The sequence below is a fragment of the Acomys minous genome, assembly GCF_964271855.1.
Source record: "Acomys minous genome assembly, chromosome: 19".
NCBI classification, from domain to species: Eukaryota; Metazoa; Chordata; class Mammalia; order Rodentia; family Muridae; genus Acomys; species Acomys minous.
Window position 1 is genome coordinate 64635761 of NC_140499.1, and position 15409 is coordinate 64651169.

At 44.5% G+C, this 15409-nt stretch overlaps 2 protein-coding genes across 13 annotated transcripts in view; one reads left to right on the forward strand and one right to left on the reverse strand.

Annotated features, from left to right (window-relative positions):
- Positions 1-15409, forward strand: part of LOC311590337 (speckle-type POZ protein-like) — a 399822-nt gene that overhangs the window by 281069 nt on the left and 103344 nt on the right. For 2 of the 12 annotated variants that reach the window (XR_014776831.1, XR_014776842.1), the window contains 2 exons: positions 578-661; positions 1057-2357. The gene's annotated coding sequence lies outside the window, so the exon portion shown is untranslated. Of the gene's footprint in view, positions 1-193; positions 348-577; positions 702-1056; positions 2358-2945; positions 3058-5080; positions 5104-5899; positions 6172-15409 lie in introns of those variants that run through there. The other 10 variants (XR_014776833.1, XR_014776834.1, XR_014776843.1 and 7 more) reach the window with 10 other exon arrangements.
- Positions 12603-13748, reverse strand: LOC311589807 (speckle-type POZ protein-like; the record flags this gene model as incomplete). Its single annotated transcript, XM_084768456.1, has 2 exons — positions 12603-12622; positions 12806-13748. The coding sequence occupies 2 exons, from the start codon at positions 13746-13748 to the stop codon at positions 12603-12605; spliced, it is 963 nt and encodes a 320-aa protein (XP_084624582.1).

Here is a 15409-nt window from a genome sequence, read left to right on the forward strand (position 1 = left end):
GTTTGTATTCACTTACTTTGCTGAAAGTGTTTACAAGCGGTAGGAATTCTTCAATGGCGTTTAGGGTAACTCCTATTTACTCTCATAGCATTCCTATAAAATAGGAATATTTTGGCTTCTTCCTTGCTTTTGTTTTTGGAGACAGGGTTCCTCTTTGTAGCCTTGCCTGTCCTGGAACTGCCGCCTGTAGACCAGGCTGGCCTTGACCTCCCAGAGATCTGGCTCCCTGGTGGTTTGGATTAAAGGTGTGTGCTAACACCACCTCACCTCCTTTCCAATTTGTACACCCTTGATCTCCTTCAGGTGTCTTACTGCTCTACTAAGATGTCAAGTTCATTATTTAATAGGTATGGAGAGTGGACAACCTTGACTTGCTCCTGATTATAGTGGAATTGCTTTGAGTTTCTCTCCATGGAGGTTGGGGTTGGCTGTGGGCTTGCTCTAACTGCCTTTGTTATGTTCAGTTATACCTCTTGTGTCTCTGATCTCTCCAGGACTGTTAGCATGAAGGGTGCTGGGTTTAGTCAAGGGCCATTTCTGCATTTAATGAGGTGACTGTGTGCCTTTTGTCTTTCAGTTTGCGTATATAGAAGATTCAGTGCATTGATTCCTGTATATTGACCCATCCTTCAGTCATTGCAATGAAGCCTACGTGAACGTGGTGGGTGAGCTTTTGATGTGTTCCTGGATTCACTTTGCAAGTATTTTATTCAGTGTTTTTGCATCTATGTTCATAAGAGAAAATGGTCTATAGTTTTCTTTCTTCCTTGGATCTTTATGTGGTTTGGGTATCTGTGTGACAGTGACCTCATAAAATAAATTGGGCAGTGTCTCTTTTGTTTCTGTTTATTGGAACAATTAGAGAAGTGTTGATATTAACCCTTCTTTGGAAGTTTTGATGAAATTCTTCGCTAAAACTATATGAGTGTATTCTTTCTCTCTCTCTCTCTCTCTCTCTCTCTCTCTCTCTCTCTCTCTCTCTCTCTCTCGTTGGTGAGGTGACATAATTATTTTTTTCCTTTTTGTCTTTATTTATTCTTCATGCATACAATGCAGCCTCACCACAGTCCTCCCTTCCACTTCTCCTCCAGTTCCTCCCACCTCTGTCCCTCTCCTCCGTCTTATTTCAGGAAACAGAAGGTTTTCCAAGGACACCAAGAGAACATAGCACTGGGCTGTGGGAGCACACTCCATCCCAGTGCTCAGAAGGAAGAGAAAGTCATAGCTCTGTGAGTTTGAGGGCAGCCTGGTTTACAGAACAACTTCCAGGACAGCCAGGGGTACATAGAAAAATGCTGTCTCAAAAAATAAAAAGGGGTGGGGCATGCTAGAATCAAACTCTCAAATCAAACCTGTGTAAGACAACCCAGTTGGAGGAAAATAATCCCAAGATTGGGCAAACAAGTTAAAGACATCTTCACTTTTATTGTTAGGATTACCACAAAAAACCCATGCTAAACAACAACAACAACAACAACAACAAAACAAAACATAGCCAGGGGTGGTAGTGTATACCTGTTATCCCAGCACTGAGGGAGGCAGAGGCAGGTAGATTTCTTGGAGTTCGAGGCCAGCCTGGTCTAAAAAATAAGTCCAGGACAGCAGGGCTACACAGAAAAATCCTCAAAAAACAAAAATAAAAACAAAAAAATAAAAACATATATGTGTCAGACCGACACAGGCCCTGTGATTGCTCAGACCATCTCTGTGAGGTCCTGTGGGCCCTGCTTATTTGATTCCGTGGGCTGTTTTCTCCTGGTGTCCTCAACTCCTCTTCCCCTGAAATTCTCCCCCACCGTTTGGCTGTTTTCCTGAGATCCACCTAATATTCCATGTTGGTCCCTGCATCTGCTCTCACTAGATACCAGAGAAAGCCCGTAGGCTTCACCTTCTCCAAACCTACTTTATTTGGGGTTCTTTAAATGGTTACACCTCCCTTTCTACCCACCTGCTCTAGATAGGAGAGACAGATTTGTGGGAACATGAGAAGTAGATCCAGGAGAAGTGTAATCTAGTATGTAGATGGCAAAGGGTGAATTATGACCCCATTGAATCATACATAACAAGGGTGAAATCAACTGTAGCTTGGTGTAGATCAGTTTGACCCTCCAACAAGGAAATTTTCCAGACTTTGTGGTCTTTGGGATGGTTTAAGGATGTTTCTAACAAAATGGAGACTGACAGTTTTTAACATGGTCTCTTCAGCCTCAGCCAACCAGGCTACTTAGAATATCACACTTATTGCATACATGGGGATGACATAGTTATTCCAAGGATGATCATCTGAGGCAGAGAGGAAAGACCATGAGTAAAGGTGCATAGACCCATGCAGGGACCATGAGTCTGCATTGGAAAAAGACAGCCAAGAAGACAGCACATTCAGAGGTCTCTGGCTCTGCTTGTGAGACACCATATGTGAGCTCTTCCACCTGCCCACCTGATGTGACAGTCAGACCCCTGACAGATGCGTAAAACATTCCTTCCATTTTCAAGCTCATGGCAGGGATAATTGTAATACAATCACAAGAGGAAAGAGTAGCTTGTAGAAATTCACATAATCCCTTCACATATGGACTTAGCTACAGGAAGAAGATACACATGGGATGGCCCTTCTTGCTAAACCTTGAGTCCATCTGGAGTGAACTCAAACCCCAGAATGGAGGGCCTGCCTGTGAGAAAGATTTTGCTTCAGTTCAAGTAGGCAGATCCATATGGAATCCTGATTTAAAGGTCCAAAGACACAAAGTTGACACTATATCTCAAAACAAGGAGCCACACCCTTTTAATCCAGGTCTTGAGCCTGGCAACCACACCTTTAATTAGGCCACACCTTCCCTGCAAGACTATATAAGGGCATGGAAGAGGGACACTTGAGATTTTTGCCACTTGGCCCCTCTTGGCTAGCAAGTGCAGTCCATCACCGGCATTACAGCCTGCGTCTACAGAATTGCAGTGTATACTGAAGACCAGCAGAGACATCACCTCCTGGACTGAACAGCTGACAGGCCTCTTGGCATCTCTGTGCACAGCCAGCGGTCAGTGGATTAGCTTGACTGCAGCCTGTAAGTCATTCTCCTTAATGCCCTTGATCTAGCTTCCTTCATTCTCTAAGTTCTGTTACTCTGAAATTTTCATGATGTCCTTGTTTTTGACAGCTGAAATAGAATTCCATGGTGTATATGGACCACAGTTTCTCTATCCATTCTTTGGTTGAGGGAAATCTGGATTGTCCAATTTCTGGCCATTACCAGTAACATTGTAGAACAAATGTCCTTGTTGTATGGTAGAGCATCTTTGGTGTATATGCCCAGGAGTGGTATACTTGGGTATTGAGGGAGTGCTGTTCCCAAGTTGCAGAGAAAGTGCCAGAATGATTTTCAAAATGGTTGTCCCTGTTTACACTCACTAGCAATGAAGGAGAGTTCCCCGTTCTCCACATCCTTACTAGCATGTGCTCTGTATTGAGTTTTTGGTCTTAGCCATTCTGATAGATGTAAGATGGAATCCCTGAGAGGTATTGATTGTATTTTCCTGATGGCTATGGATGTTGAGCCTTTCGTTAAGTGCTTCTTAGAAATTTTATATTTTTTCCTGCAGAGTTTTCCCTTCAGCCCTTTACCCAATATTTTACTGGGATTATTTGCTTTGTTGGTGTTTAATTTCTTGAGTTCCTTATATGGACTGCATATTAGCCCTCTGTTGGATGTAGAGTATGTAAAGATCTTTTCTCAGACAGTACGCTATAGTTTTTTTTTTGGGGGGGGGCAGTTGTCTCTGTCTCATAGGAACTTTTCAATTTAATGATGTCTCACTTATTAATTGTTGCTCTTAGAGTCTGAGCTGTTGGTGTCTCTTCAGGAAGTTGTCTCCTGTGCCAAAGAGTTCAAGGATCTTCCACACCATCTCTTCTAATAGATTTAGTGTTCCCCGTTTTATGTTAATGTCTTTTGTCCTCTTGGACTTGAGTTTTGTGCATTGTAATAAATATGTACCTAGGATGGTTTCATTGAAATTCCCAGATCACTCTAATTTACCAATAAAGACACAGGAGACAGATGCTGTGGTAAAAAACCTGCTAGCTCAGAGAGGCAGAGAAAGCAGTCAGCTGACCTTCCTGCTCACCTCACCTCCTAATGGAAAAGGTCCCAAAGTCTCATTAGCTCAGCTGACTGCCCAGGAAGAAAATACCTAAAAACCCAAGTCCAAAAGCTTCCAGAGGCCAAGGGGCTCCAGCTAAATTCCCAAGATCCTGTTATCCTGAAAGTTATCTTAATTGTTCCTCTACTCAAAGCCTTGCCTACATTAAATCCCTGTCACCTGCTTGCTTGCTCCACCCATTGACCTAGGGTTCACTTTATTAAATCCTGTGTTTTTATAGTTCACAATCTCAGGGGTCACAATGGGATCAAAGGCAGTATAAACAGTTCACAATCTCAGGGACCAAAATGGGATCTCAGACAGGATTTTCTAGTTCACCATCTCAGGGATCACATTGAATCCAATATCATGGAATATAACTGTTTGCATTTTTTGACATGTAGACAGGCACTAGAGCAGCACAATTCATTGAAGGTGCTTTCTTTTTTCTATTGTATGGTTTGCCTTCTTCCTCAAAAATTACATGTGTAAGTGTATTACTGGATCTTTGATTGGATTCCATTGATCCACTTGTCTGTGTTTATGCCAGTACCATGCACTTTTTATCACTGTTGCTCTATAGTACATGTTGAGATCAGGGACAACAATCCCTCCAGAAGACGTTTTCATGTTCAGGATTGTCTTAGCTATTCTGGATTTTTGTTGTCCCAAATGAAATTAGGAGCTGGTTTTTCAGGAGCTGTAAAGAATTGTGTTGGCATTTAATGGGAACTGCATTAAATATGTGGGTTGGTCTGGTAAGATGGCCATTGTTTCTTGGTTAATCCTACGTATATTCAACCATGGAAGATCTTTCCATCTTCTCATATCTTCTTCAGTCTCTTTCTTCAGAGATTTATGGGTTTTTTTTTCATACAAGTCTTTTAGTTCCTTGGTAACAGTTAAATCAAGATTCTTTATGGTTTTTGTGGCTATTGTGCAGAGCATTGTTTCCCTGGCTCTACCCATCAGGAGATCAAAGCAGAAGCTCAGTCTCACAGCCCAACTTAGGGCAGAGTACTGGGAGTGCTACGGAGGAGTTGGGGATAGAAGGACCCATATGGGACAGGACCTCTATAAAAGACTAACAGAGTCAAGAAATCTGGGCCCATGGTCCCTGCAGATTCCTGTGCACCAAAGAAGGACCATGCATGGAGAAAAGCCAGGCACCCCACTCAGAGGTAGCCTATTGGCATCTCCATCTCAATATGGGGCCCATAATAAGTAGAGCTGGGGCTGTTCCTGCCATGGACTCTGTTGCCTGCACTTAGGTGACTTTCCTGTGGCCGGGTGCTTTACCATGCTGCAGAGGAAGAGGATGTAGGTAGACCTGAGGAGACCTGATAGGCTGGGGTCAGTTGGTAGGGGAGAAGGGCTCCCCCTCTCTGAGGACTTGGATAGGGAAATCGAGGGGCAAAGATGATGCCTGGAGTAAATGAGGGAGGGGGCTACAATTGAGTTATCAAGTGAAAAATATTTAAATATACATAAATTTTTTAACAGAATGTATAAAAATTTCCCAAACACTTAAAAAGTTGTGTATTATAGGCAAAACTAGTTACCAATTGATCTAATTCAGTACAGAGAAAGAAATGGAGTAATGTAAGAGTCACTAGGGGCCCTGACGGTCTTGTCTGAAATTAATATTGAAATCTGGGTAGATAATTACAGAGACACACAACTTTCTAGTCTCAGCAAGTGGGGAACAGAGTGGAGGTGAGACACTAAAATTCTGAAAAGTTTTTGTTCTTATGTCCTACAGGAAGAAGAGAAACCATATCTTAATTCTTCGCTTTGGATAGAAATTGAACCTCAAACTGTCTCCAGTAGAAATGTCAGGGGACCAGGCAGTCGAGACCCGGGGCTACACACATATTGCTGTACAGGAGATTTCCTACAGGTGGACCATCCACAACTTCTCCTATTGCCTGGAGGGAATGCCAGACCCCATTTTCAGTGGGACTTTCTCATCAGGAGCCAATGACAACCTGAAATGGTGTTTGAGAGTTCACCCCAAAGGCATTGACATAGAAAGCAAAGATTACGTGTCAGTTTACCTGGTGCTGCTCAGGAGTCTGAAGACCCCAGTTTGGGCAAAGTTCCAGTTTTGGATTATAAATGCGGAAGAAGACAAAACTCTGGGAAAGAGTAGCCCACAAGTCTTCAAGTTCCTTCCTGGCGACAACTGGGGATGCAAAATGTTCATCCTTCAAGATTTCCTTTTGGCCCTGGCAGAAGACCTTCTCCCAGAGAACAACCTCACCCTGCTCTGCAATGTGACCATGGTCCAAGACACCTATAGCATTTCTGAAGAGGACTGGACACCTGCGATAAAGGTTCCAAGGTGCACATTGACTGCTGACCTAGGGGAGCTGTGGGAGACTTCTTGCTTCCCAGACTGCAGCCTGTTGGTAGCTGGTCATGAATTCCGGGCTCACAAGCCCATCTTAGGGGCTCGCTCTCCAGTTTTCAGAGCCATGTTTGAACATGACATGAAGGAGAAGCAAAAGGACCGAATTGAGATCCAGGACATGGAGCCTCAAGTCTTCAAGGAGATGATGGGATTCATTTACACAGGGAAGGCGCCAAACCTCCACAGCTTGGCCCCTGCTGTGCTGGCAGCTGCTGACAGGTTTGGCCTGGAGCGCTTGAAGGCCATGTGTGAGGACGCCCTCTGCAGGGACCTCTCAGTGGACAATGCTGCTCACACTCTCTTCCTGGCTGACCTCCACAGTGCACAAGAGCTGAAAATGCAGGCCCTGGGTTTCATTACAGGTCATGCTTCTGAGGTCTCTGAGACCTCAGGGTGGAAGGAAATGGGGGAAGCCCATCCCCACTTGCTGGCTGAAGCATTCCATGCCCTGGCTTCTGCACACGGTCCTTGGCTGGAGCCCCCTCTCAAACGCCTGAAGAGATCCTAGCTCCTGGTTAGATGTGACCTAGCCCTGTCTTCCTCAAGGGTAGACAGTGCTGTGACCAGTGACCTCCAGGTACACCAAGGCATTGCTGCTGCATTTACAGTGGATCTGGGGAAAGACAGCCTGGTGGCTCAGTATTTCAAACATCTGGAAGAAGTAGAAATGATTGCCATGTGGGTAGCCCTGGGCTCTGCTGTGCTCTACCTAACATCTGCCTTCTTGCTGGAATTGTTTCATTTTGTCCACTGACTTGAAGACTGAGTCAACTTAGGTGCTTGCAGGAAACACAATACAGAGAGATGGTTTTAGGAGGTGTCGGGGGACCTGTTTTGATTCCACTGAGCAGAACACATGACCAAGGTGTCGGGTCAAAGGAGAAAACAAACATTAACATCTACTCAAAGGGGTAGCAAAAGACAAAGACTTGTCCCCACCTCCCATAACTCAGTGTGTGGGGACTGGAGAGATAACTCAGGTGGCAAAAGCAATGGTGCTCTTGCAGAGGACACATGGACTGTTCCCTGCACACACAGGGATTTTCATCCATTTGTGACTGGACATCCAGGGATCTGAGACACTTCCTGGTGTGCATGGGCACATACATCTCTGTAGACAGAGCCTTACATATGAAATGTGAACTGAATAAAAATCATGAAATCTCTTGTGGGTTCCTGAAGCGCTTATGTTCAGAGAAGTCAAATTTAGTCCTTCCAGCTCTGCTCTCTTGTGAATGATTGTAGAGTACTATCTACCCTAAGGTTAGAAATACTTGTTCCTGGGAAATGCCCCTTGGGCTAGTATGCAGATATAAGAGAGTATATACCATTTGATTCTTTCTGCTTCTGGGTTAACTCGCTCATTATGATCATCTGTAAATCAATCCATTTGTCCACAAATTTGGGGACATCCTTGTTTTTAATTGCTGAGTAGTATTCCATAGTGTAAATGTACCAAAGTTTCTTTATCCATTCTTTTACTGAGGGACACTTAGGCTGTTTCCATGATCTGGCTACTATGAATAAGGCTGCTATGAACATGATTGAACAAGGTTTCTTGTTTTGTGCTGGAGCATCTTCTGGGTATATTCCAAGGAGTGGAATAGCTGGGTCTTGAAAGTCTTCACTTACCAAGAAACTGGGACAGAGGGGAAGACATCCTATTGGGATTCTAGATGAGAGAAGCATGGGAAAATGGCAAAGTAGAAGGATCCAGAGGGTCCTAGAAACCTTCGGGAAGAACATTAAGATAGGCAGATTTTGGCCGAGGGGTCCTGCTCAAACTAAGGCACCAGCCAAGGACAATACAGGCCATAAACTTCAAACCCATAACCAGATTTAGCCAATGGACAGGACATTCTCCACAGTTGAGTGGAGAGTGGGGTCTGACTTTCACACGTACTCTGGTGCCTCATTTTGTCCATGTCCCCTGGATGGCGAGACCTGGTGGCACTCAGAGGAAAAATAGCAGACTACCAAGAAGAGACTTGATACCCTATGAGCATATAAAGGGGGATGAAGTCCCCCTCAGTCACAGTCATAGGGTAGGGGAGTAAAAGGAAAATGGGAGGGAGGGAGAAATGGGAGGATACAAGGTATGGGATAACCACTGAGATGTAATATGAATAAATTAATAAAATAAAAGTTTTTTAAAAAAGAGAATACAGACTGTCCAGATGAGACATGGTAGGCTGGGGTCATATGGCATGAAAGGAGGGCTCCCCCTTTCTAAAGATTCGGGGTGGGTGAAGGGGAAGAAAGGGAGGTAGGGAGAGGGAGACCAGGAGAAGACAAAGGAGTATGCCACAATCTGGATGTAAAGTGAGTAAAAATGAATAAATAAAAAAGACAATCACAGAGAGACCCACCTCCCTATTCTCAGTGTGGAAGCAGAGCATAGAGCAGACACTAAAATTCTGAAAAGGACCTGTAATTGTGTCCTACAAGTTAAAGAGAAATCATATCTAGATTTAAACTTCAAAGTACCACCGATAGAAATGTCAAGAAACCAAGCAGCCAAGAGCTCTGGCCCCAGAGAGATCACTGTCCAGAAATTTTCCTACACTTGGGCTGTCAGAAACTTTTCTTTTTGCCTGGAGGGATTGCAGGAAGCCATTTGAAGTGGGACTTTCTCACCGGGAGCCACTCATGAACTGATACCTTGTTTGAGAGGACATCCCCAATGGGATTGATGAAAAAAGCAAAGACTGCCCATCAGTCTACCTCGTGTGACTCGGATGTCCTAAGGGCCCAGCTTGAGTGTAGTTCCACTTTTGGATCACATGTCCCTAAGCAGAGAAATGCCCAGGACTGAGAAGCAGAACTGTCTTTAGGTTCCTGCAGGGCAACACCTGAGATTTCAAAATGTCCATCCAAAGATATCTCCTCTTGTCCAAGGCAGATCGCCTTCTCCCTGAGGACCACCTCACCCTCCTATGCGTGGTAGATATGGCTCAAGACTCCCACAGCATTTCTGGAGAGAACATGACATCTACAACCAAGGTTCCAAGGTACACATTGACAGATGACCTAGGGGAGCTGTGGGAGACTTCCTGCTTCACACACTACAGACTGTTGGTAAATGGCCAGGAATTCATGTCTCACAAGGCCATCTTAGCCACCTGCTTTCCTCACAGAGTCCTCTCCTGGAGCCTCATCTCAAGCACCTGAAGCAATCTCAGCACCTACTTAGCTGTGACCTACATCTTTCTTCTAGAAGCAACCACTTGTGTTGTTACCAGTGACTCCCAGGTAGACCCGAGCATTGCCGCTGCATTTCCACTGAGTCTGGGGAAAGTCTGCCTGGTGGCTCCGGATTTCAAACATCTGGAAGAAATTGGAATGATCTCCAAGTGGGCAGCCCTGGAGCCTGGTGTGTTCTACCTAACATGTGCCTTCTTGCTGAAATTGTTTCATTTTTGTCTCATAGGTTGGAAATTGAGAGTCAACTTAGGGGCTTCCCAAAACACAGCACAACCGGGTTCTTTGGGGAAACGTGTCATGATTGGACTGAGCAGAACCCCTGAGCAGGGGCTCAGAGCTTCTGCTTCAGCTGTGATGGAATATTCTAGGACTACAATGATAGGCTAGCTGGGCTATAGTGCGGACACAAAGCCCTGGCTGTTCTGTAATGTGTTGTGGAGTGTGTGTGTGTGTGTGTGTGTGTGTGTGTGTGTCTGTGTGTGTGTGTGTGTGTGTCTGTGTCTGTGTCTGTGTGTTTGTTTGTTTTGTGTGTCTGCGTGTGTCTGTGTACTTGGACCAAATAAATCCAGCCATCATTTTTTCTAGAACATCAAGTAGATTCTTTAGATGAAAGAGTTCTGCAGAACATGCGGGCTTTACACTTGCTGTTCCTCAAGGAGGATGGACTAACAATGCCTTAGGGCAACAAAGCTGCCTCTATGCCAGTCATTAAGATGTAATTAGAAACCCCTTGGTAAAAGTTAAAATCAACCTCCTTAGGAAGGAACACAAAAGAGAAGAATCAAACAGCTGGTGTGAAGGATTGTTCAGTCGGTCCCCGTGGTTGACATCTTTAGTTCCCACTGTCACTTTTTTTGTATATCCTACTGCTAACCTTCATCTGTGCACCTTGTCTCATAAATGCTTTTATGTCTTTTATACAAAAAAGATTTTCTGCTGTTAACTCGAAGCTGCTGCTCTGAAGAGGTCCAGGGTCAGGTCTCTGGGGCTGGATGCATATGCCCTTCCAGTTCACTTTATCTCTTGGGTGGTCAGAGCTGATGGCTCAGGCAACTGATCAGGATTGAAAGAGGGAAGAAGAAAAGGAGCCCAAGGTTTCTTCTCTAAGGACTGGCTGTACTGAGACTGAGGAGGAGATTTTAAGCTGACCACAGTTTTCCTATGGCTGGGATATAAAAGTGGCTTCTGGCTAGAGACATCAGGAGGGTCATAAAAGGAGGCTCTTTGATCTATAGATAGGCCTCCCGGTGGAGATCTCCAGTTAGCTAATGTAAATTTGGGCTTATTAGCCATAGAGTGCTAATGCCCTGAGTCTGCTAACTTATTTGTAAATATACAGGGAAATAAGAAATAAGAAAGAGATAGAAAACAAACCACTTACACACACACTTTCAAGAGAAAACGTGGATGAAGTCAGGCATCTTAACTTCAACTGAAGTTAAGCCTCCCAATTTTAGCACCGTTTATTGTAGATGACCATACTTATATGTCCGAGAAAAGGGTTTTACCTCATAGTCGAAGAAAGGCAATTAATCATGAAAACAGATGAATTCTAAAATACTACAGGTTACATGTTTTGAATCTAAACATTTCTTATCTAAGTATTTATATCATAAGGTCACAGTGAGTTCAGAGTGACAAGGCCTAAAGGTTACAACAATGTACGACTTACCAATTAGCGCTGACCTAACTATACATTATCCAGCTATCTCTTAGTTCATAGTGAGTTCAGGACAACAATTTTGTCTGTCTTTCATTCTAAGAAACAGAGTAAATTCAGACATCTCTAGGTAGCTTCATTCCTACTTAGGTTTATGTAAAGTTTAAACAAACTTGCCTCTACTTATGGTGAAATACCAGGATTCAAGGTGCCATCTGGAGTGGAGGCTTATCTGCAGCCACAAATCCGCTACAAGGCTATCCTTAGTGAGGCATCTGGAGGTCCACAAAAGTATTTATCATACCCATAAACTAACTTTACCATTTAAAACTATTTGAATCAAATTGGTTCATAACAGTTTGGACCTATATTTGTCTCCCCTAAAAAAAACGCGGGGCTCGAGATGGAGCAGAGATGGAGGCACTGGCCATCCATTGACGTCTAACCTGAGACCCATCCCATAAGGGACACCCAACCCCTGGCACTATTAATAAAACTATGCTAGGATTGCAGACAAGAGTCTAATACAGTCATTCACAGCAGAGCAGAGCTGGATGGACTAAACGTGGTGTCACTGAACATAAACACGATGGAAAACCACAAGAGATTTCATCATTTTTATTCAGTTCACATTATATTGCAAGTCTCTGCCTACAGAGATGTATGTGCCCATGCACTCCAGGAAGTGTCTCAGATCCCTGGATGTCCAGTCACAGATGGATGAAAACTCCTGTGTGTGCTGGGAACAGTCCAGGTTGATTTGCCAACTGAGTTATGTCCCCAGTCCCCACAAACTAGTTATGGGAGAGGGGGTGGGGGGGGAAGGTTGCTTTCTCTTTTTCTACCCTTATGATTAAATGTAAATACTTGTTTTCTCCTCTGACCTGATCCTTTGGTCATGTGTTTTTCTCAGTTGAAAGAAATAAGTTCCCTCTCCCCAAAATATCATTTTGGGGCATTAGTTGCAAGCACCTACTCTGACTCTCAGTCTCCAACTCAGGCGACAAACACGAAAAAAGTACAGCAAGAAGGCAGATGTTAGGTAGACCACACCTGACTCCAAGATTGCCAACATGGCAACCACTCCAACTTATTCCAGATGTTTGAAATCCTGAGCCACCAGGCTGTCTTTCCCCAGATCCACTGTAAATGCAGCAGCAATGCCTTGGTGTACCTGGAGGTCACTGGTCACAGCACGGTGGTCTGGCCTTGTGGAAGACAAGGTTAGTCACAACTATCCAGGTGCAAGGATTGCTTCAGCCGTTTGAGAGGGGGCTCCAGCCAAGGACCCTGTGCAGAAGCCAGGGAATGGAATGCTTCAGCCAGCAAGTGGGGATGGGCTTCCACCATTTCCTTCCACCCTGAGGTCTCAGAGACCTCGGAAGCATGACTTGTAATGAAATCGAGGGTCTCCATTTTCAGCTGTTGTGCACTGTGGAGGTCAGCCAGGAAGAGAGTGTGAGCAGCATTCTCCACTGAGAGGTCCCTGCAGAGGGCGTCCTCACACATGGCCTTCAACTGCTCCAGGCCAAACCTGTCAGCAGCTGCCAGCACAGCAGGGGCCAAGCTGTGGAGGTTTGGCGCCTTCCCTGTGTAAATGAATCCCATCATCTCCTTGAAGACTTGAGGCTCCATGTCCTGGATCTCAACTCGGTCCTTTGGCTTCTCTTTCATGTTGTGTTCAAACATTATGCTGAACACTGGAGAGCGAGCGGCTAAGATGGCCTTGTGAGCCCGGAATTCGTGACCACCTGCCAACAGGCAGCAGTCTGTGAAGTGGGAAGTCTCCCACAGCTCCCCTAGGTCATCTGTAAATGTGCACCTTGGAACCTTTATCGCAGGTGTGGAGTCCTCTTCAGAAATGCTATAGGTGTCCTGGACCATGGTCACCTTGCAGAGCAGCGTTAGGTGGTCCTCAGGGAGAAGGCGTTCTGCCGCGGACAAGAGGAAACCTTGAAGGATGAACATTTTGAATCCCCAGTCCATACCAGGAAGGAACTTAAAGGCTCGCCGGCTCTTCAGTCCTAGAGTTTTGTCTCCTTCCGCATTTATAATCCAAACCTGGAACTTTGCCCAAACAGGGGTCTTCGGACTCCTGAGCAACACCAGGTAAACTGACACGTAATCTTTGCTTTCTATGTCAATGCCTTTGGGGTGAACTCTCAAGCACCATTTCCGGTTGTCATTGGCTCCTGATGAGAAAGTCCCACTGAAAATGGGGTCCCGCATCCCCTCCAGGCAAAAGGAGAAGTTGCTGATGGTCCACCTGTAGGAAATCTTCTGCACAGTGATATGTGTGGAGCCCCGGGTCTTGCCTGCCTCGTCCCCTGACATTTCTAATGGAAGCAGTTTGAAGTTTAACTTCGATCCAAAATGAAGAATCAAGATATGGTTTCTCTTCTTCCTGTAGGACATAAGAACAAATACTTTTCAGAAGTTTAGTGTCAGTATAAATTTCACAGAAGACAGTCCAGGCCCTAGTGACTCTTACATCACTCCATATCTTTCTCTATATTGAATTAGATCAGTTGGTAACTAGTTTTGCCTACTGTACACAACTTTTAAAGTGTTTGAAACATTTTATACATTTTTTTAAAATTTAAGTATATTTAATTTTTTTTCATTTGACATCCCAATTGTAGCCCCCTCTCTCATTTTTTCCAGGCCCCAACCTAACGCCCTTGCCCCTCAAATTTCCTACCCAAGTCCTCAGAGACGGGAAAGCCTTTCTCCCATACCAACTGACCCCAGGCTATCAAGTCTCCTCAGGTCTGCCTATATCCTCTTCCTCTCTGGCATGGTAAAGCACATGGCCACAGGAAAGTCATCTAACTGCAGCCAACAGAGTCCATGGCAGGAACAGTCCCTGCTCTAATAATTATGGGCCCCATAGTGAGATGGAGATGCCAATAAGTTACCTCTGAGTGGGGTGTCAGGCTTTTCCCCATGCATGCCCTTCTTTGGTGCACAGGAATCTGCAGGGACCATGGGCCCAGATTTCTTGGCTCTGTTAGTCTTTTATAGAGATCCTGTCCCATATGGGTCCTTCTATCCCCAACTCCTCCATAGCACTCCCTGCACTCTGCCCTAAGTTGGGCTGTGAGACTGAGCTTCTGCTTTGATCTCCTGATGGGTAGAGCCAGGGAAACAACACTCTGTGCAATAGCCACAAAAACCATAAAGAATCTTGATGTAACTGTAACAAAGGAACTAAATGTCTTGTATGAAAAAAAAATCAAAGAGACTGAAGAAGATATGAGAAGATGGAAAGATCTTCCATGGTTGAGGATAGGTAGGATTAACCAAGAAACAATGGCCATCTTACCACAGCCACCCACAGATTCAATGCCGTGCCCATTAAATGCCAACACAATTCTTTACAGACCTTTAAAAACAGCTCTCAACTTCATTTGGGAAAACAAAAACCCAGAATAGCTAAGACAATCCTGACCATAAAAACATCTTCTGGAGGGATGGCTGTCCCTGATCTCAAGATGTACTATAGAGCAACAGTGATAAAAAGTGCATGGTACTGGCATAAACACAGACAGGGCAATCAATGGAATCCAATCAAAGATCCACAAATACACTCACACATATAATTTTTGAGGAAGAAGGCAAACCATACAATAGAAAAAAGAAAGCACCTTCAATGAATTGTGCTGCTCTAGTGCCTGTCTACATGTCAAAAAATGCAAACATATATGTTCCATGATGTTGGATTCAACGTGATCCATGAGATGGTGAACTAGAAAATCCTGTCTGAGATCCCATTTTGGTCCTTGAGATTGTGAACTGTTTATACTGCCTTTGATCCCATTGTGACCCCTGACATTGTGAACTATAAAAACACAGGATTTAGTAAAGTTAACCCTAGGTCATTGGGTGGAGCAATCAAGCAGCTGACAGGGATTAAATGTAGGCGAGGCTTTGAGCAGAGGAACAATTAAGATAGCTTTCAGGATAACAGGATCTTGGGATTTTAGCTTGAGCTC